This window comes from Physeter macrocephalus, unplaced genomic scaffold, assembly GCF_002837175.3.
Source record: "Physeter macrocephalus isolate SW-GA unplaced genomic scaffold, ASM283717v5 random_1025, whole genome shotgun sequence".
In the NCBI taxonomy this organism is placed as follows: domain Eukaryota; kingdom Metazoa; phylum Chordata; class Mammalia; order Artiodactyla; family Physeteridae; genus Physeter; species Physeter macrocephalus.
In genome coordinates this window covers 1-21,789 of record NW_021146691.1, presented here as the reverse complement: position 1 = coordinate 21,789, position 21,789 = coordinate 1, and the positions used below count along the sequence as shown (strand labels likewise).

Below are 21,789 nucleotides of genomic sequence, written 5' to 3'. Positions count from 1 at the left end.
TCTAATTATTTTAATCTATGTGTCTGTCTCCCCCACCAAAATTTGAGCTCCTTTGTTTTGCCCATTTTTGTATCCTCAGTGCCTAGAACTGATTCCAGAAATGAAGGTTGTACCTCCTTAACTGTAAAGTTATCCAAAGGCAAGAGGAGAATGACAGGAAGGATATATTAAAAAAAAAAAAAAAAAGAAAGATCTAACATTTATGAAGCACCAATATGTAAAGTAGTGAAAAAAGTTTATGTACCTTATGTATACTTTTGCATTTATTTTTCCCAACGATCTTGAAAAGTAGGTATTATCCTTGTGTTATAAATAGGGAAACTGAGGCTCAGTGCTGCAATGACTGACCCATCTAGGACTAAAGAGGACTGACTTTTCTCGTTCATTTAGTCATTCATTCACATTTAACGACTATCTAATCCCTGTTGTTGTCGCTGGAAAACATAGGACCTCCAAGTTGTATTATTCATTAGTGAGTTGATAGGGTGAATTATACATTGATAGAATTATGTATTAATAATTATGAATTGGGCTTCCCTGGTGGCGCGGTGGTTGCGAGTCCGCCTGACGATGCAGGGGACGCGGGTTCGTGCCCCGGTCCGGGAGGATCCCGCGTGCCACAGAGCGGCTGGGCCCGTGGGCCATGGCCGCTGAGCCTGCGCGTCCGGAGCCTGTGCGCCGCAACGGGAGAGGCCACAGCAGTGAGAGGCCCGCGTACCGCAAAAAAAAAAAAAAAAAAAAAAAAAGAATAATTATGAATCATAATAAGTAAATAACGGGACTGTTTTAATACTGTCTGGGCTCCGGCCAGCTTCCTAGTTCGGCTAAAACCCCAGCGTCCGGGCGATGCCCAGATGCAAGTACTAGCTATTTCTAGCGCAAGGTAGAGCAAGTCTCCACCGTCACGCCTCCACCGACCCCTAGAGGGCGCAGCGTCACCCAAGGCTCCGCCCGAAGCGAGGCGGGGCCTGAGCGTGCTGTACGCAGGCGCAGAGTGAGTCTTGGGCGCTCGCCGCTGCTCACTGGTTCATGTCTGCAGTGGGGCGGGGCTGGGCTGCGAGGATGGCGTGCGCAGGCGCAGGACCGGTTTCGGGCGCGTGAGGGGCTCTGCGGACCGGAAGTTGAGGCGTTCGCGGCGGTTAACAAGGTGAGTGGGCGGGGCGGCTGCGCAGGGTGGTGGCGGCGGCGACCGGACTCAGATAGGGTCCGGGAACATCTTGGGAGCGAGTTGAGGGGGGAGGGACATCCCGAGATGAGGCAATGTGTTGGAGGAGGCCGAGCAGCCGGGAGAAACAGCGCGAGGTGGAGCCTGAGCGTTCCTCAGAGAACCTGAGGGTCAGAGAGGCTGAAAGAAATGGAGGCACGGAAAGAAGCTTCGAGAAACTGAGGGACCGAGAGACAGGGAGGTTGAGAGAGGAGGGAAGCTGAAAACTGGAGAGATCGAGGGCGAGAGGCTCAGAGGGACTACGAGAGAAATGTGATCGCACCGGGAACTTGGGAAATGGAGGGAACCGTAGAAAGATGAGAGTGGAAACTAAGGTTGCGAGAAAAGTGTGTATATGTGTGTATGATGTATACGTATGCATATAAATATATATGAGTGATTTAGAATAGTACCTGATACATGTGTCAGCCCTAAGTAAATGTTAGCTCTTCTTAAAGCTTCACACAACTGAGTGACAAAATTTTAGGGAGAAATGGAGATGAGAGAGTCATGATGGAGGAGGAGAGTGATGAAAACGGAGAGTCAGAAAAAAGAAGTTCAAACAGAAAATGAGACAGATGGAAAACTGAAGTGGAGTGGCGTCGAATGGAGAAAGACAGTTGGAGAGAAAATCAGACTAAAGAACAGAATCAGAATGGGAGAGCATGAGATAAATGAAAAGAGATGGGACCAGGCAAGGAAAGGGAAGAGAGATGACGGTGGTGAGCAAAATGGACCAAAAAAGACAAGAGACCTGAAGATGGAGAGCCAGACAGGAGAGAAATAGGGAAGCAGAGAAAACCTCTAAAAGCCTTAAGCCTAGGAAATACAGGCCAAGAGACCAAGAGATGGTCCGAGACACAGTTACACAGGAACTAGTAGATCCAGGAAGTCCAAAAGGTAGTCTTCAGAGAACGGATTCCTTGAGAGTCACGAGGATGCCCTCATTCTGGCCCCCATGCAAGGATAGGCAGGTAGCAGGTAGAGGAATGCTCGCCTCCATCTAACTGTCCCTGTCTTTTTCTGAGAAACACTGGCTCGGCATCACAGCAGTCTTTCAAGGCCTTTTCCTTCCCTTCTAGAACAGGAATTCCGTCGGAAGATGCTGTGGCATCAGCCAGCCCAGCTGTTTACCAGGAAGTGATGTGCACGCCCCACGCATCCCCACGCATGGCTCCTGTTTCTGTGGGAAACAGCTCTGCCGGTTCACAAGTTCTTCAGCTGAAACCCTCATCTGGCTCTGATAACTCCTAGGGTTGGTCTGGGACCCTCTGAGGCTACAGAGATGGAACCTCTGAACTCTTCTGTGATGGCCCTCAGAGACTGAAGGCAGAGTAGGTGAAAGCATTGCTAATGAACCAAGGTGAATTGTGGCCATTTGAGTGTAATTTTTTTCCAGGTTATATGCCCGTGGTTCCTCTCACTGTTTTCGCTATTAGTCACGGTGGAGAGAGAGCACTGGACTTGTATACCAGTTACCTATTTAGCTTCTCTGTGCCGGGCGAGGTGATAAACATTGCAGTGTTTTGAGATGGGTATTGTCCCCATTTTATAGATGAAGAAAACCTCAAAGGGTTTAATTTGCCAGTGGTCACACATCTGATAAATGATAAAGCTGCGATTCAAACCCAGATCTGGCTGACCATGAAGTCTCTACCATGGAAGTCTCGGGACCCTTTTAAGATCATAAACTCTTTTAAGAATCCGAGCGATGGGCTTCCCTCCAGAAAATTGCACGTACGCGGGGATGTGCTTTGTTAGTTAGGACTTAATGCAGCTAAGAGTCAGAAACCAAAGCTTAAGAAAAAGACATTTTCTTGTGTAGCCATGAAGTGGAGGGTTGGAGGGAACCGAGCCTCAGGCACTAAATGATGTTGCCAAGCTTCTCCCCGTCCCTCTTCCACTTCTCTCCTTGTAGCTGCTCGCTGACCATCCTGCGTGGGCCTCCTTGTGCCGCTTGCAGGCTTTTCTGTAGGATAGATTTCTAGGGAAGACTGTTTAAGAGCTACTACAAACAACTCTCTGTTTATATTGTCCTTGCTTAGCCACAGTAAATAAGCTTTTCTCTCCTAATAACATAGTGTAAATTTCAGGGAAAGGCCCTGATTGGCCCTCCTCGGGCCGGTGTGTCCAGTCCTCAGACCAGTCACTGGTTAAAGGGGGAGTAGGGTACTGTGATTGGCCAGGCCTTTGTCACTTGCCCAACCAGTAGGAATTCTCTTAACTTAAAGGCAGTGGGAACCATGTGGGTTCCAAGAAGGGCTGCTCTCCAAAGGAAAGTGCATACGTTTTTCTGGAAAAAAAAAAAAGTGCCGGGCAGGCAAAAACAAAACATACATAATGCAACACTTGGAAAACTGTGCACTTGATTTCAAAGGGTTCCCAAGAGTCCTGGAACTCAGTGGACCACAACTCTCTCATGTTATCGCCTCTCAGGACCACGTTCTGCTGTTGACTGGCCACATGACCTACATTCCTTCAGGTCAAACATTCCCTCCTCCGGGGATCCTTCCCTGAGTCCCCAGCACGGTCAAGGAAGGCTCCCGCAACCCCCTGGGCTTCCTGTATCACAGCCTCCGTCTGGGGATTGTCAGAGCCTGGCGAAGTGGCCACCTGGGGCGCTCAGTGTGGTCCAACTCATTGCCGCCCCTCGCCCTAGTCCAGTGCTTGCAAAACAGCAGGCGCTCAGTGAATGTTTCTAAAAATGAAAGAATGTCTTCTGTTCTCTCCCACAAACATTCAGGGCCCGAAATCCCAGGATGAACTTGGGTCCATCCCAGAGATCACCACAGGAGTCATGAGGTGCCCTGTGTGTCACCAGCTTGACCCAGGCCGCAGGCCATTTACTCTGCCAGCACCTGCCGTGATCCTATCCCACCCCTGAGGAGGAAGTTCGCTCTTTGAAGAGAAAGTGCTTCCTTATTGCCGGCACCGGCCTCTCACCGCGGGAGGTGGGGAATGGCTGAGAATATCTGGTCCAGGTGATCAGAACTGAGGCCAGTTTTGTGACAACACTGGGGTTAGCCACGGCATGCCGCCTCCCAGAACAAGGGAGGGCAGGGGTCCCCGAGACCGACCCCCGGCTCGCAGTCAGGAAGAGGACCCGGAGAAATGGGACTGGAATTGTCCAGAGACGCGTCGCCTCTTCGAGGACGCCTTCTTCGGTGATGAGGATTATATCCGGCAGGGTTCCGAGGAGTGCCAGAAGTTCTGGACCTTCTTTGAACGCTTGCAGAGATTCCAGAATCTCAAGACCACCAGGAAGGAGGAGAAAGACTCTAGGCATCCGAAGCACAGCATCCCGGCACTGGCCGACCTACCTCGCGCCTATGACCCCCGCTACCGCATCAACTTCTCCGTCCTTGGCCCCGACGCTCGGTGCTCTCGGGGGCTAGGCGGGCGCCTGGCCCCGGAGAGAGTGTCTGAATTCCGCCGAGCCCTGTTGCACTACCTGGACTTTGGCCAGAAGCAGGCGTTTGGGCGGCTGGCCAAACTGCAGCGTGAGCGCTTGGCACTGCCCATCGCCCAGTATGGGGACCGCATCCTGCAGACGCTGAAGGAGCACCAGGTGGTGGTGGTGGCAGGTGACACGGGCTGCGGCAAGTCCACTCAGGTGCCCCAGTACCTGCTGGCCGCTGGCTTCGGTCACGTGGCATGCACCCAGCCCCGGCGAATCGCCTGCATCTCACTGGCCAAGCGGGTTGGCTTTGAGAGCCTCAGTCGGTATGGCTCACAGGTGAGTGGGACAGAACAGGTTTCCAGTTTTTCCCAGTGACCTTGCGGAATAAGTTGGTTGACTTATGGCGGTATCGTTACGAAAACACTTACCCTTTGACCTACCCATGATGCTTCTAGAAATTTATCGATTGGCCTGGAGATGGCCCAAATGACAAAGGCACTAACATTACCCAGTATAGCACTTTAACAGTCAAAAATAGGAAATGCCTCAGTGTTTATCAGTCTTTTTCTAGGCAGTCACCAAAAAAGAATGAGGATGCTTCCTACTAATGAGTTCTAGGGTTCTAATCCTGGCTTGACCACTTAAACATTTTTGTTAATTGAAGTTATCATACTCTCAACACAGAAGAATGCACGTATCATACGTATATAACTCTGGAATTTTCATAAGTTGACTGCATTTGTGTGACTAGCACTCAGGTAAAAAAATCAAACTTACCAGCACCCCCAGAAACCTTCTCGTTTCGCCTCCCAGTTACTGCCTTGAGTCCTCAAGCGTCATCACTATTCTTAGGGATACATCATCATTTTAGTGCTAGATTATCAGACCTGCGTTAGTGATAGAATATCACAGATTATTTTCTCCTCTTTTTCTTACTGTTTTGAAATTTTATTTATTTATTTGTTTGTTTGTTTTGGCTGTGCCGGGTCTTAGTTGCGGCACGCGGGATCTTTTAGTTGCAGCATGCGGACTTCTTAGTCGCAGCATGCATGCAGGATCTAGTTCCCCGACCAAGGATTGCACTGGGGCCCCCTGCGTTGGGAGCGCAGAGTCTTACCCACTGGACCACCAGGGAAGTCCCTCTTTGTCTTACTTTTTATAAATGGAATAAAAAAGTATGTTCTCTTGCTCACTATTGCCAATTATGGCCTCTGTTGCTCAATATTAGTTTTGTGAGACTCACCTATAGTATTATCATGTAGATGTACACCATTCATTCACACTGTTGTATGGTATTCCATTGTGAAGGCACCGCAGATATTGGTTCCTTTTACTGTTGATGGGAATTGGGGAGAGTTCTAGTGTTAGGCTCTTGTGAATGGTACCACTGCGAACATTCTATAACATGCCTTTTGGTGTGTTTTGGTACATATTTCTGTTGGCTATATATCTAAGAGTAGGATCACTGGGTCATACCAATACTTGTTATGGTTAATCATTTTCATTTTAGATTTTCCAGTGGGTCTGTAGTGATATCACATTTTAATTTGCATTGTGAGTTTTGTTTTGTTTTGGCTGTGTTGGGTAGTAGTTGTGGCATGCAGGACCTTTCCTTGTGGCGCGTGGGCTTCTCTCTAGTTGTGGCATTCGGGTTTTTCTCTCTCTAGTTGTGGCGAGAGGGCTTAGTTGCCCCGCGGCATGTGGGATCTTAGTTACCCGACCAGGGATCGAACCCACGTCCCCAGAATTGGAAGGGGGATTCTTTACCCCTGGACCACCAGGGAAGTCCCTGCATTGTGAGTTTTAATTTGTGTTTCCTTGATGACTAAGGCCGTTGAGTGCCTTTTCATGTGTGTATTAGCCATTTGGAGATCCTCTTTTGTGAAGTGTCTGTTCAAGTCTTTTTCCCATTTTGCTTTTGTGTTTTCTGTGCTTTTGTTCTTGATTTATATGTCTTTATAGAATCTGGATATGAGGCCTTTGTAGGATTCATGTATTGTAAATCTTGTCTTCTATTCTGTGAGTTTCCTTTCATTTTCTGAATGGTGTCTTTTGATGATGGTGTCATTTCATTTAAATATAACACAGTCTGTCATTTTCTTTTTATGGTTGCCACTCTTTGGGTTCTGTGTAAGGAATTTTTGCATACTTTAAGGTCATGAAGATGTTCTGTTTTTTTTCAAAAACCTTTACATGTAGGACTGTAATTCATCTGAAATCTATGTGTGTATGATGTGAGGTAGGGGTTAAGATACATTTCCTCTCAATAACACTTTTTAGCAGTTTTACTTTGGATGACTGGTGTCCGTTTCTCCATTTCTGAGGTGAGGGTAATACTAGTGCTTATATTGTGTGGTAGTTGTGAGGATGAAGTGAGTTGATATACATAAAGATTTAAAGAAGCTCCTGGTACATAGAAAGGACTCAAAGAAAGGTTAAGCATTACTATTATAATTAATTAGTATCATACATCAGGCTCTGTGCCAAGTACTTTATGTGCATTAGCACATGTAATTCTCACAGCATCTAGGAGGAACAAATAGGCATCTGTGGGATGGAATTGCCCAAGTCAACAGCACTAAGTGGCAGAGGTGGCATTTGAACCCAAGCCTGTTGGACTCCAGAGTCTGATGTGGGACATTTGCTCAGATTTTCAGCTTGGGGAGGGCGAGGGGCTGTGGCCCAGGCCCTGTCCTGTCCTGACCACGTGCTCCCACCGCCCGCCGCTCCCAGGTCGGCTACCAGGTCCGTTTTGAGAGCACACGCTCGGCGGCCACCAAGATTGTGTTCCTGACAGTGGGGCTGCTCCTGAGGCAAATCCAGCGGGAGCCCAGCCTGCCGCAGTACCAGGTCCTGATCGTGGATGAGGTCCACGAGCGGCATCTCCACAACGACTTCCTCCTGGGTATCCTCCGGCGCCTGCTGCCCCAGCGACCTGACCTCAAGGTCATCCTCATGTCAGCCACCATCAACATCTCGCTCTTTTCCAGCTACTTCGGCAATGCCCCTGTGGTACAGGTGCCCGGGAGGCTGTTCCCCATCACGGTCAGTGCCCCCCTCCCCACCCCCCCGACTTCCCACCTAGTCTCTGGCCACCCTGGACATGTCCCTTCTCTTCTCTTCTTCTCTGTTTCCCATCTCTTTGATTAATGACGTTCTCTCTCTCTCTTTCTTTTAAAGTTGCTGTTTTTGGAGCATTTACAGTGTGCTGGATAGAGCGCTAAGTGCTTGTTAGAGGAGACCCCAAAATTTAAAGGCTCAGATAACGTAGAAATAAATTTTTCTTATATAACCCAAGCCAGCCAAGTGTAGCTGGTCCAGGCTGATGGGCAGCTCTGTTCTACGTGGTCATTCAGGGACCCAGGCTCCTCTTTTCTCATTGCTCTACCGTCTCATAGGGCAGGGTTTCTCGGACTCGGCGCTTTTGACATTTGGGTCTGGATAATTCTTGGCTGCCCTGTGCATTACAGGGTGTTTAGCAGTATCTCGGAAGTGGCAGAGCCAGGACTTGAATCCCACGCACAGACAGACATGACCCTGTGCTCGACCGCTTCTGTTTGCCCTTCCAGATCTCCCTGTCCCTTCCCCACCTTCCTGTCTTCCCTGGGAGGCACAAACGGACCCCTTTCCCTCTGCCTTCTGGTTGGCCAGTGGGAAAAGGAGAGTCAGCCCCCTCCCCCGAGGTCTCCAGTGAACTGTGACCCTCACCCGAAGTCACAGCTCCTTTTCGAGATGTCTCTCCACACAGCTCTCTCCTTTATGGTTTTGATAACCACTACTTCCTCTTGTTTTTGGGCCCAAGAATTGCTAAGAGCTCTGAGGTTCCTAGCACCAGGAGATGCACTGTCCCTTGTGGTTTCTGGGTCTAAATGCCCATCAGTCTGTCTTCTAAGTAGCCATTAGAAACAGTGAGGATTCTTTCAGAGAAGTGATTTCTAGAGTTTTAATCCCAACTCCACCCCTTAAAATTTTGTTCTTGTTGGAGTTATACTCCGGATACAAAAGAGTACCCATATCACAAGTGTACAGCTCAATTAATTTTCACAAATTAAATACCTGTATAGAGCCAGCACCCAGATTAAAAAAACATGAACATTACCAGCACCCCAGAAACCTTCCAATTACCTTGATACTTTGACCTTTTATTACATCCTTCTCAAATTATCGTCTTTGAGTGTGCTGTCTGCTGCCTGACTGATCTGTGTCTTCTCTGTCAGCCTGTGACCTCCCCGTTGCTCAGGAGCTGGAGTGACAGGTATGCTCCTGCCTGGGGCCGTCTCCTCACAGGTCGTGTACCAGCCGCAGGAGGCCGAGCCGACAACATCCAAGTCGGAGAAGCTGGACCCGCGGCCCTTCCTCAGGGTGCTGGAGGCCATTGACAATAAGTACCCACCCGAGGAGCGGGGTGACCTCTTGGTCTTCCTCAGTGGCATGGCGGAGATCAGCACCGTGCTCGAGGCCGCCCAGACCTACGCCAGCCACACCCAGCGCTGGGCCGTGCTGCCGCTGCACGGTGCCCTCTCTGTGGCCGACCAGGACAAGGTGGCGCGTGCAGCCAGGCCGCGTGGGGCAGATGGCGGTCTAGGAGGGGTTGAGGGCGGCTAATGCAGGACTGATGTGGCCCCAAAAGCCAGGGCTGTGGGCTGCAGAGGGGCTGCTCCCATCTTTGAGTTCCTGATGAGGTGGGAGGCATTGGAGCTGAGCTTTGGAGGACAAGGAGGGTTTTGAGTAGGAGGAGAGGGAGGAAGGCAGTCCAGGTCGGGGGAACCAGCTTGTGCAAAGGCCTGGAGGTGGGAACCTGTGAGTGGGGTGTGGGGAACGGTGAAGAGACCGCCTGGTTGGGATGGAAGGGTGCTGGGAGAGAGGCCTTTGGGTCACTGTCTTAGTTATTGATGGCCGTGTAACAAATTACCCCCAAACCTAGCAGCACGTTTACTGTTACATTCATTATCTCACGTAGTTTCTGTAGATCAGAAATCTGGGAGGAGCTTAGCTGGATGGTTCTGGCTCAGGATCTCTCATGAGGTTGCAGTCAGATGTCAGCTGGGGATGCTCTCATCTGAAGGCTTGACTGGGGCTGAAGGATTATCTTCTCAGATGGAGCTGGCTGTTGGCTGGGGGCCTCTCTAGGGGGCTGTTTGAGTGTCCTCACAATATGGTGGCTGGCTCTTCCCAGGAGACCAAAGTAGAAGCCCCAATGTCTTTTATGACCTAGCTTTGGAAATCACAAACCATCATTTCTACAGTATCCCTTAGTTTTTTTTGTTTTTTGTTTTTTTTTGTAAATTTCCAGATAGTAGATAATTTTATTTTATTTATTTATTTAAAAATTTATTCTATTTATTTATTTTTGGCTGCATTGGGTCTTCATTGCTGTGCACCGGCTTTCTCTAGCTGTGGCAAGTGGGGGCTACTTTTCGTTGCAGTGTGCGGGCTTCTCATTGCGGTGGCTTCTTTTGTTGCGGAACACGGGCTTTAGGCACGTGGGCTTCAGTAGTTGTGGCTCGCGGGCTCTAGAGCACAGGCTCAGTAGTTGTGGCGCGCGGGCTTAGTTGCTCCGCGGCATGTGGGATCTTCCCGGACCAGGGCTCAAACCCGTGTCCCCTGTATTGGCAGGTGGATTCTTAACCACTGCGCCACCGGGGAAGCCCTATCCCTTAGTTTTTAACCCAGTCTGCCCTGTTCAGGGGGAAGGTACTGGGTGAGGGTGTGAATCACGGGAGTTGAGACTCCCCCAGGCTGTCCTGGAGGCTGACTACCATAGTCACTTCCGGAAGAATCCCTTCAGGTCAGACTAGGTTGTTTAGTGATTAAAGAAACAACCTTTGAGCACCTCCTTAGTGCCCCCCTTGCTCCAAGGGGCCTCTTTGGGACACAGTGGGAGCTGAGATATGGTTCTTCCCCTCAAGCTGCTGGTCTGCTGAGCGGGGGTTAGACAAGTAATTGACAATCCCACAGGTGGTAGAGGAGAACTCTGGATACTCTGAGAGCAGAATCATGGTGGATTCAGGAAAGGCTTCCTGGAGGAAGGGACTCTACACGTGGAGACCTGAGAAAGCCCCGTTCTAGGAAGGGGGTGAGGAGAAGCGTGTCCCAGCTCAAGTGTGTGGAGCACTTGTTTTGTTCTGGGCAGAGTCCTGAGCTCTGTGTAGTGTACTCCTTGTCTCTAATCTTCACAGCCACCCTGTCTGCCAGGTCCTGTTGTCCCCATTCAATAGATACAGAAACTGAGGCGTAGGCACTTATGCAAAGTCACATAATTGGCAGAGCCAGGCTGTAGAACTTGGTAATTTGGTACCAGAGCCCTTAACCAGAGGTTGGCAGACTTTCTGTGAAGAGGGCAAATTTTTAGGTTTAATGGGCTCTATGGTCTCTGTCGTAACTACTCTATTATTACAGGTAGAAAGCAGCTGTAGACTGACCTGGTGAGGCTGTGTTCCATTAAAACTTGATTTACAAAAACAGGTGGCAGGGTGGATTTGGCCTGCAGGCTGCAGTTGCTGACAGCCACTCTTAACCACTGTGCTTGGCTGTCTCTTGGGTCCATGAGAAGGGCTTGTGCAAAGGGCCTGGGGTGAGAGAAAGATGGGACAGCTGGGAAACCGCACTCAAAGTGGCTGGGTCCAGATTGTGAAGGGGAAGTCAGGAGAGATGGGACTGGAGAGGTGGGCAGGGTTAGACCACCAGGGACCTTGAAGACCCAATGTGGTGGTGGGCTTTGTCCTGAGGGCACGGGGGGTGTCATGGGAAGGTTCTGAGCGAGGTGGCGGGCAGTGCCAGTTTGTGCTTTAGCAGATCCCTCTGCTGCATGTGAAGGCTGGATGGGAGGGGATGAGACTAGAGACCAGGGAGGAAGCTGGAGCGGGATTGGGGTGGGAAAGGAGGGACGTGGGGCAGGGCAGGGGCTGTGGGTTTGGGGAGGAGTGAGTGAATTCATGAGATGTTCAAGGTGATCAGGTGTGGCTGGGTGGGTGAGAAGGGAGGGAACACCCAGGACAGCCCAGGTTTCTGGCCCTGGTGATGCAGTAGATGATGAGCCATCTCTAAGATGGGGGCCCGAGTAGGGAAGGGTTCAGTAGAAGGTGCTGAGGCTGTTTTAGACATACGACTGTGAGGTGCCCATGGGACATCCAGGAGGCATCCAGGAGGCCACTGGACACATGGGTTAGTGAGTGCCGAGTTAGTTGTGCAAAGGGCCTGGGGTGAGAGAAAGACAAGGCATTGATGCCGCCTCTTCACTATACCCCAGGTGTTCGACGTGGCCCCACCTGGAGTCCGGAAGTGCATCCTCTCCACCAACATCGCTGAAACCTCAGTCACCATTGATGGGATCCGCTTTGTCGTAGATTCTGGTAAGCGCTGCCCCGCAGCTACCTCAAGGATCTGGTGAGAAATGTGGGGTTTGGAGCTGTGCACATGTAGTGAGGGAACTCCGGACCACAGCAGGGAGGAGGTAGTGTTCAGGGCTGTGGAGCAGTGGCAGCATCTTAATCTTGCTCAGCCCTTCCTAGCTTGCTCCTGCCTCAGGGCCTTTGCACTTACCGTCGTCTCTGCTGAGAGCCGTCTCTCCCCAGATTTTTACACGGGTCACTCCCTCACCTTATTTCAGGACCTGCGCAAATGTCTCCCCATTAGAGAAGCCCACTTGTTCACTTTATCTAAGTGATCTCCTTTCACTGTCACTTCCCTTATGAGGCTTTATTTTTCTTCATAGTATGGGCATTATATTTTATATATCTTGATCTATTTATTGTCTGTCTTCGCAACTAGACTGTTCTCTGGAAAGCCAGCATAGCCTAGTGGCGTGGAGACACTGGGGCCAGCCTGCAGGCGCACTGCCAGCCGTGTGACTCTCAGTGCGTCAGTTTGCTCATTTGTAAAATGGCAATATAATAACGGCACCTCCCTCAGGTTGTGCGGATTAAAGAAGTTAGTACATTTGGGGGCTGAGGCTGGTACCTGGCACAGGGTGAATGCTCAGTAAATGTCGGCGGTTATCTTATTGTATTGAATCTGATGCCACTGATGATAAAAGATTCCATAATTTTATGTTGGATGACTGAACCTCTGAGTAAGAAAAGGCTTGAGAAAATAAATGAAAAGATAAGTGAATGAGGAAACTAAAGAATACATTAACAAAATGGTAGGGTGGGGCCAAGAGTAAGCTCTCAGTTAGTGTTACTGGAACAAAGGAGTAAGTGAGGGTGTCAGTGAGTGAACGGCTGGGTAGAGGGCCAGGCGCATGGAGGGCCCACGTGGCTCCTGCACACACATTCCCTTCCCTCCCTGCTACCCTCCTGCCCACGCAGGGAAGGTGAAGGAGATGAGCTATGACCCGCAGGCCAAACTGCAGCGGCTGCAGGAGTTCTGGATCAGTCAGGCCAGTGCCGAGCAGCGTAAGGGCCGGGCGGGCCGCACGGGCCCTGGTGTCTGCTTCCGCCTCTATGCCGAATCGGACTACGATGCCTTCGCCCCCTACCCTGTCCCGGAGATTCGGAGGGTCGCCCTGGATGCGTTGGTGCTGCAGGTGAGGCAGGGGCTGGTAGGGGACTGGATCCTGAGAGCTGGTGCCAGAGAGGAACCCAGGAGGCATTTAGACATGGTTTCAGGGTCAGGAAGGGCACGGCTGGCCAGGCCACTGAGTGGAACTCATTCCTTCCAAATGTCAGATCCCGTATTGAGGGGAGAACTGTTCCCCCAAATCCACAGGGTTGTGGGAAGAACCTTGTGACTCAATCAGAATGCTTTCAGCTATAAAAGAAAACCCATCAAGAAGTGGCTTTTAAAACCGGGGTTTCAGGCTTCCCTGGTGGCGCAGTGGTTAAGAATCCGCCTGCCAATGCAGGAGACATGGGTTCGAGCCCTGGTCCGGGAAGATCCCACATACCGCGGAGCAACTAAGCCCGTGAGCCGCAACTACTGTGCCTGTACGCCACAACTACTGAAACCTGTGCGCCTAGAGCCTGTGCTCCGCAACAAGAGAAGTCACTGCAGTGAGAAGCCCTCGCACCACAACGAAGAGCAGCCCCCGCTCGCCGCAACTAGAGAAAGCCCGCGCGCAGCAACGAAGACCCAGCGCAGCCAAAAATAAATAAATACATTTATTAAAACAAAAACAAACACACAAAAAACCGGGGTTTCTCACTACATTTTATGTCATGGCTCATATCTCAGTAGTTAGTTTTGCTTAGATTAGGCTTCTGTGACAAATAGACCCACTCACATAACAGCCAACACAGCCAACACAGCAGAACGTTAGTCCTTGGGTTGGTGGGCAGTTTCCTTTATTCAGAGACCTGGGCCTTTTTCCTCTCATGGCTCCATCATCTCCCTGGGGCCTCTTCATCATGTGTGTCAGCCAGCGATGGGGAGAGAGCGTGGGACTTACGTTTGGGAGGGTGTGAGGGCCAGGTCCACAAGCAGTGTACTTCCCTTCCACTCACCCTGGTGAGAGCTCGGTTCTGTGGCCGCACGTCACTGCAGGGGAGGCTGGGAAGTGTAGTCTCTGTGCTCAGGAAGAAGCAGAAGTTGAAAGTGGGGAACAGCAGGTGGCATCTGCCTCAGGCTCACACGTGCCCAGGTGGGAGAGGGGCATGAACCAGCCCCCTTTCCTATGGGTGATGTACACTGATTGTTTCTATTCATTTGATTTCCTTTTAAAAAAATGCCAGTTGTGACCCATGCCATGGAGTTCCTGACTCACATAACCTGCTGTTTGAAAAATGCTGACTTGAGCAATACAGAAAACGTACCATTTCACACAACAAGAAACGTTGAGATGGGGAAATTCCAGGCTTGGTTATTTATTTATTTATTGAATATTTATTTACTTACTTAATGTATTTTGGTTGTGCCAGGACTTAGTTGCGGCACGTGGGATCTTTTTTTAGTTGCGGCACGTGAGATCTAGGTTCCCCGACCGGGGATTGAACCCGGGCCCCCTGCACTGGGAGCGTGGAGTCTTACCCACTGGACCACCGGGGAAGTCCCCAGGCTTGGTTATTTCAATAGAATGGTGATGTCAAAAAGGACCGGGGTTTTTTCCAGCTTTCCAGCCTCAGCTTAGCAGCAGCTGTCCTCATAACGACGATGATGATGATGATAGAAAGCACTTACCTAGTACTTCCTGTGGCCATAGCTCTGCTCTAGTTGCCTGTGTATAACTTTTGCTCCTCACACAATCTCTGTAGTAGGTAAACTTATTCCAATTTATGGATGAGAAACAGGATGCAGAGAGGTTAAGTAGCTTGATCCATGTGGTATGGCTGGCAAGTGGCAGAGCCCGATTCCATCTGAGGCTGTCAAGCTCCAGAGCGTGCCTCATGAATGCCACCCTGCTCGGGTAGCCATGGGCAGCACCTCCTCCTGCTTTACTCTCTGGCTGCAGAGGCCATGAACTGCCCCTCTATGTGGGTCTCTTTTTTTTGGCCATGCCGAGCAGCTTCCAGGATCTTAGTTCCCCAAGCAGGAATTGAACCAAGGCCCACGGCAGTGAAAGCGCAGAGCCCCAACCACTGGACCGCCAGGGGATTCCCAATTTGTGGGTCTCATTTTTAAGGCCGTGGGAACCTTTTCCAGAAGCCCCCTGGCTGGTCTCCCGTCCTGTCTTGTCAGTAGAACTGGGTCACGTGTCTACTCTGTGACCTGTAAGTGTCCGGGGCGGGGGGTGGCATTGCCTGACTGGATCAGAGCGGTGATTCACGGTCCCAGCTACACGTTGGAATCATGAGAGCGCTTAAAAAAACAAAAAGCATCCGCGCCCTACCCCTCACCCAGAGCTTCTCATTCAAAGGTCTTTTAATGAGTATTAGTTATCTCCCAGACAACACCACAGCTTATTGAGCAGGGAGGAAGGTGGTCCCGCTGGTTGCTGGGTGGATGCCAGAACTTCTGGTGCCCTCCAGATCAGGCCCAGGAGAGCAGGTCACCTTACCCAGAGACTTTGGCTGAACCCCTAGGTTCTCTGGGCCTTGTTCTCACCCTCTCATGGTCATGTGAGCCGCCATGCCAGCCTTTCCTTCATCCACTCACCAGAGAGGTCCTCTTTCCCTATGCCATGCCAGGCCTGGTGATGGTTCATGTTTCACTGCTTTCTCCCCATGACCTGCTACCCCTCTGGGCCTTTGAATCAGTCGGGATGCTTTGGTCAAAAGTGAGAGGAGCCCAACTCAAACTGTTGTTAGCAGAAAAGGGGATTTTATGGATTTGTGTGTCCATGTTGGGGGGAGGTCTAGCTTAGGAAAAATTAAGGATTTCTCCATCTGCTGTGAATGGGCTAATTTCCAGGCAGTGGAAAAACTAACCACAACAGCGCTGGGCTTCCATCCTGGCCCCTCACAACCAGAGAGGATGCTGGAGCTTCTCTCTCTCAGCTCCAGTCTGCAAAGTCCAAGGGAAGGATTCTGAATGGCCCAGCTCAGGTCATGTGCTCATTCCTTAGTCAGTCGCTCTGACCAGGGGCTGAGAAACCTCAATTGGTCCAGCTTAGATCGTCTGCTCGCTCCATGGCCAGGGTGTGGAGAAGAGCTGCTAGGCAGACAGACAGATAATGGCCCTCCTTCCCTGCTTCTGTACAATGGGCCTTGACATTGGGCATTTTAAAGTATCTCAGGTTTGTGTTCCCTGAGTCTCCCAGTGTTCCACAGCGGCTCATGTGTTCCCCATTCCTGACAGGGTTTGGTTCTCATTCCAGATGAAGGGCATGAGTGTGGGGGACCCCCGAACCTTTCCCTTCATCGAGCCCCCCCCACCAACCAGCTTGGAAACGGCCATCCTCTACCTCCGGGACCAGGGGGCCCTGGACAGCTCAGAGGCCCTCACCCCCATTGGGTCCCTGCTGGCCCAGCTGCCTGTGGACGTCGTGATTGGTGAGGACCCCCCTTTGGGTGATCACACAGGGTCCTGGGAATGGCTGTGGGACACCGCTTGCTCTGAGTGACCCGGGGGCAAGTCTGGTCCTGCTCTGGGCCCTGTGCATTCATTCTTAGGTCCTCTGTGTCAGGTCCTGTTCTAGCGCCAGGGATACAGCAGTAAACAAAACAGACACTTCCCTCGTCTGCACAGCGTGTCCCAGCCCCACTGTGGTTCACCCTCTCTTGCGGTTGGATGTCAGAACCGCCCGACCTCTTCCTCTTGCTCATCCCGAGTCATCCCTGCGCCTCCCGAGGGACCTGCTGACCGAGGCATATTCATCTCGCCCAGTTCTCCTGACTTGAGACATTCTGTGTCTACCAACAATCCATGGCCCAGAGAATATTCCTAGCTGAGTTCTACCACCTGGGGCAGCGCTTCCCAAGCGTAACGCTCAGGGGAGCTCTCTGCCTGTATCAGTATCGTTAAAGTCCCCGTCATCGCGACACGCCTGAGCGCCAGGACGGGCAGCAGGCTGGGTACCACCAACCCTGAGGGCCACCCACAGCTATGGAAATGGGTATTTTTGTTTATTTTAGAAGGAAATGGGGCTAGTGCAAGGAGAATCAGATCTGAGAAGAAAGAGAACAGTCTGTGTGCATTTGCTTTGTGTCAGTGGAAGATTTTGTGGCCCTTATGTCATCTTCACCTGGTGAGGGGAGGGCCTCTGGGCGCTCCTGTTGTACAGTTGAGGAAAACGAGGCTCAGAGAAAGGCTGTCACTCGCTCGCCAGGGAGGCACGCCCCAGCCAGGCAGGCACCGTCGGTCCCCGGACCCTGCGGAGCAGGAGACACAGAGGATGCAGTGCTGGGCAGTTCTGGGCCCAGGTGGCTCAGTTACTATTCTTGCTCTGTGCTAGGTGGAGCTCCCAGTGCTTCACAGGTGAAACACAGTTCATCCTCACAGTAGGTAGATGCTGCAGTTAACCCATTTCACAGATGGGGAAACAGAGGCACAGAGAGGTGGAGGGACTTGCCTGAGGTGACAGAGCTAAGGGGTTCTGGGACAGCCTTGTTTTACTGCCCTACCTAATCTTATGAAGCTACATGTGTAATAGGAACTTTCTGGAAAGATAGGCAAGGGGAACAGTGAGGGTGAGTCAGATGTGTGACATGCAGGCCACTGACCTTGGGGCAGGTGGAAACAGTCTTCCATCACATTGGGATCCGATTCTGGGTTTGATTCTGTCCCTCTGGCTCCCGAGGCCCTCTGTGGGTGAGGTGGAGGGTGGGTCAGGGGTCCCAGAGGGCTGGGGACACTGTCAGGCGCCCAGGAGGCTCAGCGCGGTCTCTGCCCGCAGGGAAGATGCTGATCCTGGGCTCCATGTTCCACCTGGCGGAGCCTGTGCTCACCATCGCCGCCGCCCTCAGCGTCCAGTCGCCCTTCACCCGCAGCGCCCAGAGCAACCCCGAGTGTGTGGCGGCGCGGCGACCCCTGGAGAGTGACCAGGGCGACCCCTTCACGCTCCTCAACGTCTTCAACGCCTGGGTGCAGGTGAGGTTGACAGCAGGGTGCCCCCATCTGGCTGTCGTTCTGCACGGGGCCAGGGCCTCCCTGAGGCTGTGGCTCCTCCTTGTGCGCCCCACCCCCACCCCAGGGACGACCACTGAGCCCTCCGCAGGCCGGGCCTGTCTGGGGAGGACCCCGACTCCGGTCATGGGACCAGCGCGTGCAGAGGCCCCCGCCTGAAGGGGAGCCTGGAGCGTGTCCTGAAGCACTGACGAAAGCCAGTGCCATCTGGAGAAAGTTTAGATGCCTTAGGGTGGGGGCTATATCTCGAGCACACGTTCCTTGACCGGGCCGGGTCCTGTTCTGGGCAGTGCTGGGGACCCAGTGGTGACTAAAACTACCTGGCCTGGCCCTCCTGGGGCTCCCAGCTCAGTGCAGGAGAGAGACTGTCCCTGGGCAGTGACCACCCAGAATGGGCTGTGATGGGGAGTCCAAAGGGGCTGGGAGAGCCCAAGGAGGGTGTCTGACCCCATGTGGTGTCTGGGAGGGCTTCCTGTAGGAGGGGGCAGTGGGGCTGAGACCTGGAAGAAGGAGGAGAGCAGGTGGCGCTGAGGGAGGGCCGGCAGGCCTGCCTGCCATCCTCCCAGAGGCTGGTGTTTGGGCTCACACTGGGTTTGTCTGGGCAGTGGGTCGGCACCCCCATCCCTCCTCCCAGCTGGCCAGGCCCTGACCCTCTGGTGGCCGGACCTCCACCCAGGTGAAATCTGAACGGAGCAGAAACTCTCGCAGGTGGTGCCGCCACCGGGGCATAGAAGAGCATCGGCTGTATGAGATGGCCAACCTGCGGCGCCAGTTCAAGGTGAGGCCCGGGAGGAGGGGTGAGGGCCGGCCTTCCCAGGCAGACGGGGCCAGGAACAGACCTGGCGAGCGGGGGTGGGGGGCGCTGGAGTGGGGTGTGTATGAACACCTTCTGCGACACGGCTTCGCATCCTCTGACAGTCATCAAGGGTCCCACCCTACGCCCGCCTCCCCTACCGTCACATCACCAGGTGTGGGGTGGGGCCCGGGCAAAGGAGTAGAGATCCAGGAGGGCTTCCTGGAGGGGTGGACAGGGTCACAAGCCGCATCCTCACGAAAAGCCGCCTTCTCTGGAGTGGGGGAGCCGAGCTGGCCGAGTGCCAGCAGGCTGCACGGGGCACCAGATTTGGAGCCAGACATCCCAGCAGTGAATCTGAGCTCTGCCGCCTGCTAGCAGTGCAACCCTGGGCGAGTTACTGGGCCTCTCGGGGCCTCAGCTTCTCGCTCTGAAAACGGGGAGGCCAAAAATAGCCCCTGCCTCCCAGCGTTCCCATGAAGATTAAATGAGTTAATACACGTAGAGCATTTAGAAGGGCCTGACACACAGGTGTTCCCATACAAGTGTTTGCAGTTTTCATCATCGTTATGAGGATGTAGTTCTACAGCTTGCCTGTGTTGTTAATATTCCACGGGCATCTTTCCATTCGAGCACAAAAAGATCCAGTGCCGAGTACTTCCCTGCGGTCGTGTAGCGTGCCACGGAACGAAAATAAAAGAGCCCCTGGTGTAACTGTTCCTCTCGGCTGCAGGAGGGCAGATTGCGGTCCAGAGTGGACGGTCGCCGCCAAGGCCACCCACGCAATCACAGGGGTCTCCACGTCGGGGACCGCCAACAGCCCAGCTGTTCTTGGCATCTCTCAACGTCTCTGACTGTCTATAAAGAGCGACGGTTCAACCTTTGTTGAGCCCCAGAGGCTGAGAAACTAATGAAAAGTGTGGGTCCTTTTCTCTCTCTCACTCTCTGTGTCACATATGATATCCTATCTCTCCTTGTTGGTCGGGGCTCGATGAGAAACAGAAGGTCCAATGCAGTAGGTCCCTGGGAGACTGCTTCCAAAGGTGTGGGCAGTAGGTGTCTAAGGTGCATTGGAATCGCGGGGAGGGTCCGTGATATCCAGATTCCACCCCCACCCCCCGAGATTCTGATTCAGCCATTCTGGGATGGGGCCCAGGTCTTGGCATTTCTGAGCGTACCCGGAGCCTGGTGACGGCCGTGTGGAGAGGAGGCCCCTGGGAGGATCCTGGGTGGTGATCGCGCGGCCTCCTCTCCTTCCTCCTGGCGGCTGGCCCCGGTGTTCCGCTGGCCGATGACAGAGATGGCTCTTTCCTGGAGCAGTCATGTGCCCGGCACCGTGCAAAGAGTTGTTCTCATACAGCCCCTTTCAGCCCTAACAGCCCTAGCAGGGAGGTCCCAGGAAGGTCCCTGTTTTTCATTTGAGGAAAAGTGTGGCTCTGAGGGTGAGGTCTTGCACGAGCCAGCAGCAGGCCCCAGACCGGAACGTGCGTCTGCATCCAGAGCACGCTTGGCCTGCCCCGTGTCCCTCACTCGGGCCCCTCCCACCCCCAGGAGCTGTTGGAAGACCACGGGCTGCTGGCCAGGGCCCAGGCCTCGAAGCCAGGCGACAGCTACAGTCGGCTACGACAGCGCCGGGAGCGCCAGGCGCTCTACCAGCTGAAGCGCCAGCATGAGGAGGGCCAGGGGCGCAGGCGCAAGGTGCTGCGGCTCCAGGAGGACCAGGACGGCTGCTCCAGCGACGAGGACCGGGGCGGCACAGCCTCCCAGGGGGCCGGCGACAGCGTGGACATCCAGGTGAGGCGCCGTGGGGCTGACTGGTGCCTGGGGCGGGGGGGATGGGGTTGGTCAGAGCGGGGATGTGGGCTGCCCTGGGGGTCTTACGGGACGGGGCCCTGCTCTGGGGTCCGAGAGGATACAGCCCTGCCCTCATTCAGGAGGCTGGCTTCCGTGGACAGGAGGCTACAGAAAGATTCCAGTACAAGCCCCTGGGGTAGTGGGGAGGGCCCTCGGGAACCCACCTTCCCCCGTGTTGCCACCAGGATGTGAAGTTTAAGCTCCGGCACGACCTGGAGCAGCTGCAGGCCGCCGCCAGCTCGGCCCAGGCCCTGACTCGGGACCAGATGGCTCTGCTCAAGCTGGTGCTGGGCCGGGGCCTCTACCCGCAACTTGCCGTCCCGGACCCGTGCAACAGCGGCCGCAAGGACTCGGACCAGGTGGGTCTCCTGCCCTCTCCCCGTCCCCGTGTGTGTTTTGTCGTCTGTCACCCCTTCCCAGCACCTGCTCTGTGCTGGGGATACAGCAGTGACTGAAACAGCCCTGGCCATGCTCTTGTGGGGCTGCAGTCTAGTGGCGGGGGCAGGGGATAGACTCGTTTCCAGACAGATGACCAGAGTGGTTGGGGTCGGGATGGGGACCCAGGGGCTGAGGGGGACCTGATCAGCCTGGGAGGAGGTCAGGGAGGGCTTCCTGGAGGAGGAGGCTTCTGAGTTGAGATGAGGAGGAGGGAACCTGGCAGCGGGAAGAGCAAGTCTGAGGGCATCCGTCACCCAGTGTCCGCCTTCGGCTTCTCCAGATCTTCCACACCGAGACCAAGCAGGGCGCCGTGCTGCACCCCACCTGCATCTTCGCCAACAGCCCCGAGGTGCTGCACACGCAGGAACAGGAGGCCAGGGGCGGCGACGGGAGCCGAGGTACCCTGAGCCCAGGCGGGGGTGGGGGGAAGCCCTCCATCGGGGACGTGAGGGGCGGGACAGTGACCTCCGGGTGCCCCTCGCCGTCTGGGGTTACCCCCTCGCTCCTCCCCGCATTCAGCTTCGCTGCGGCTGCTGACGTGGGACCTGCAGGTCCCAAGAGCCAGACCTGGCTGGGTGGCCTTGGCAGGTCCACCCCTTGCTGAGCCCCGCCCTCCCACTAGGTGCTGGCTGCCCCCAGCCCCGAGCCCGTCCCAAGGCC

At 53.5% G+C, this 21,789-nt stretch overlaps 1 protein-coding gene across 1 annotated transcript; it reads left to right on the top strand.

The window, feature by feature from the left end:
- Nucleotides 1–1,084: 1,084 nt before the first annotated feature.
- LOC102977134 (DExH-box helicase 34) lies at nt 1,085–21,667 on the top strand (the record flags this gene model as incomplete). The annotated part of the gene is made up of 13 exons (XM_028486942.2): nt 1,085–1,147; nt 2,287–2,567; nt 3,948–4,940; nt 7,338–7,649; nt 8,892–9,146; nt 11,854–11,956; nt 12,914–13,131; nt 16,297–16,471; nt 17,815–18,008; nt 18,721–18,822; nt 20,389–20,631; nt 20,877–21,050; nt 21,410–21,667. Coding segments are annotated over exons 3-13 (2,739 nt in total), but the record flags the coding sequence as incomplete, so codon positions are not given.
- Between the last annotated feature and the right edge of the window lie 122 nt (nt 21,668–21,789).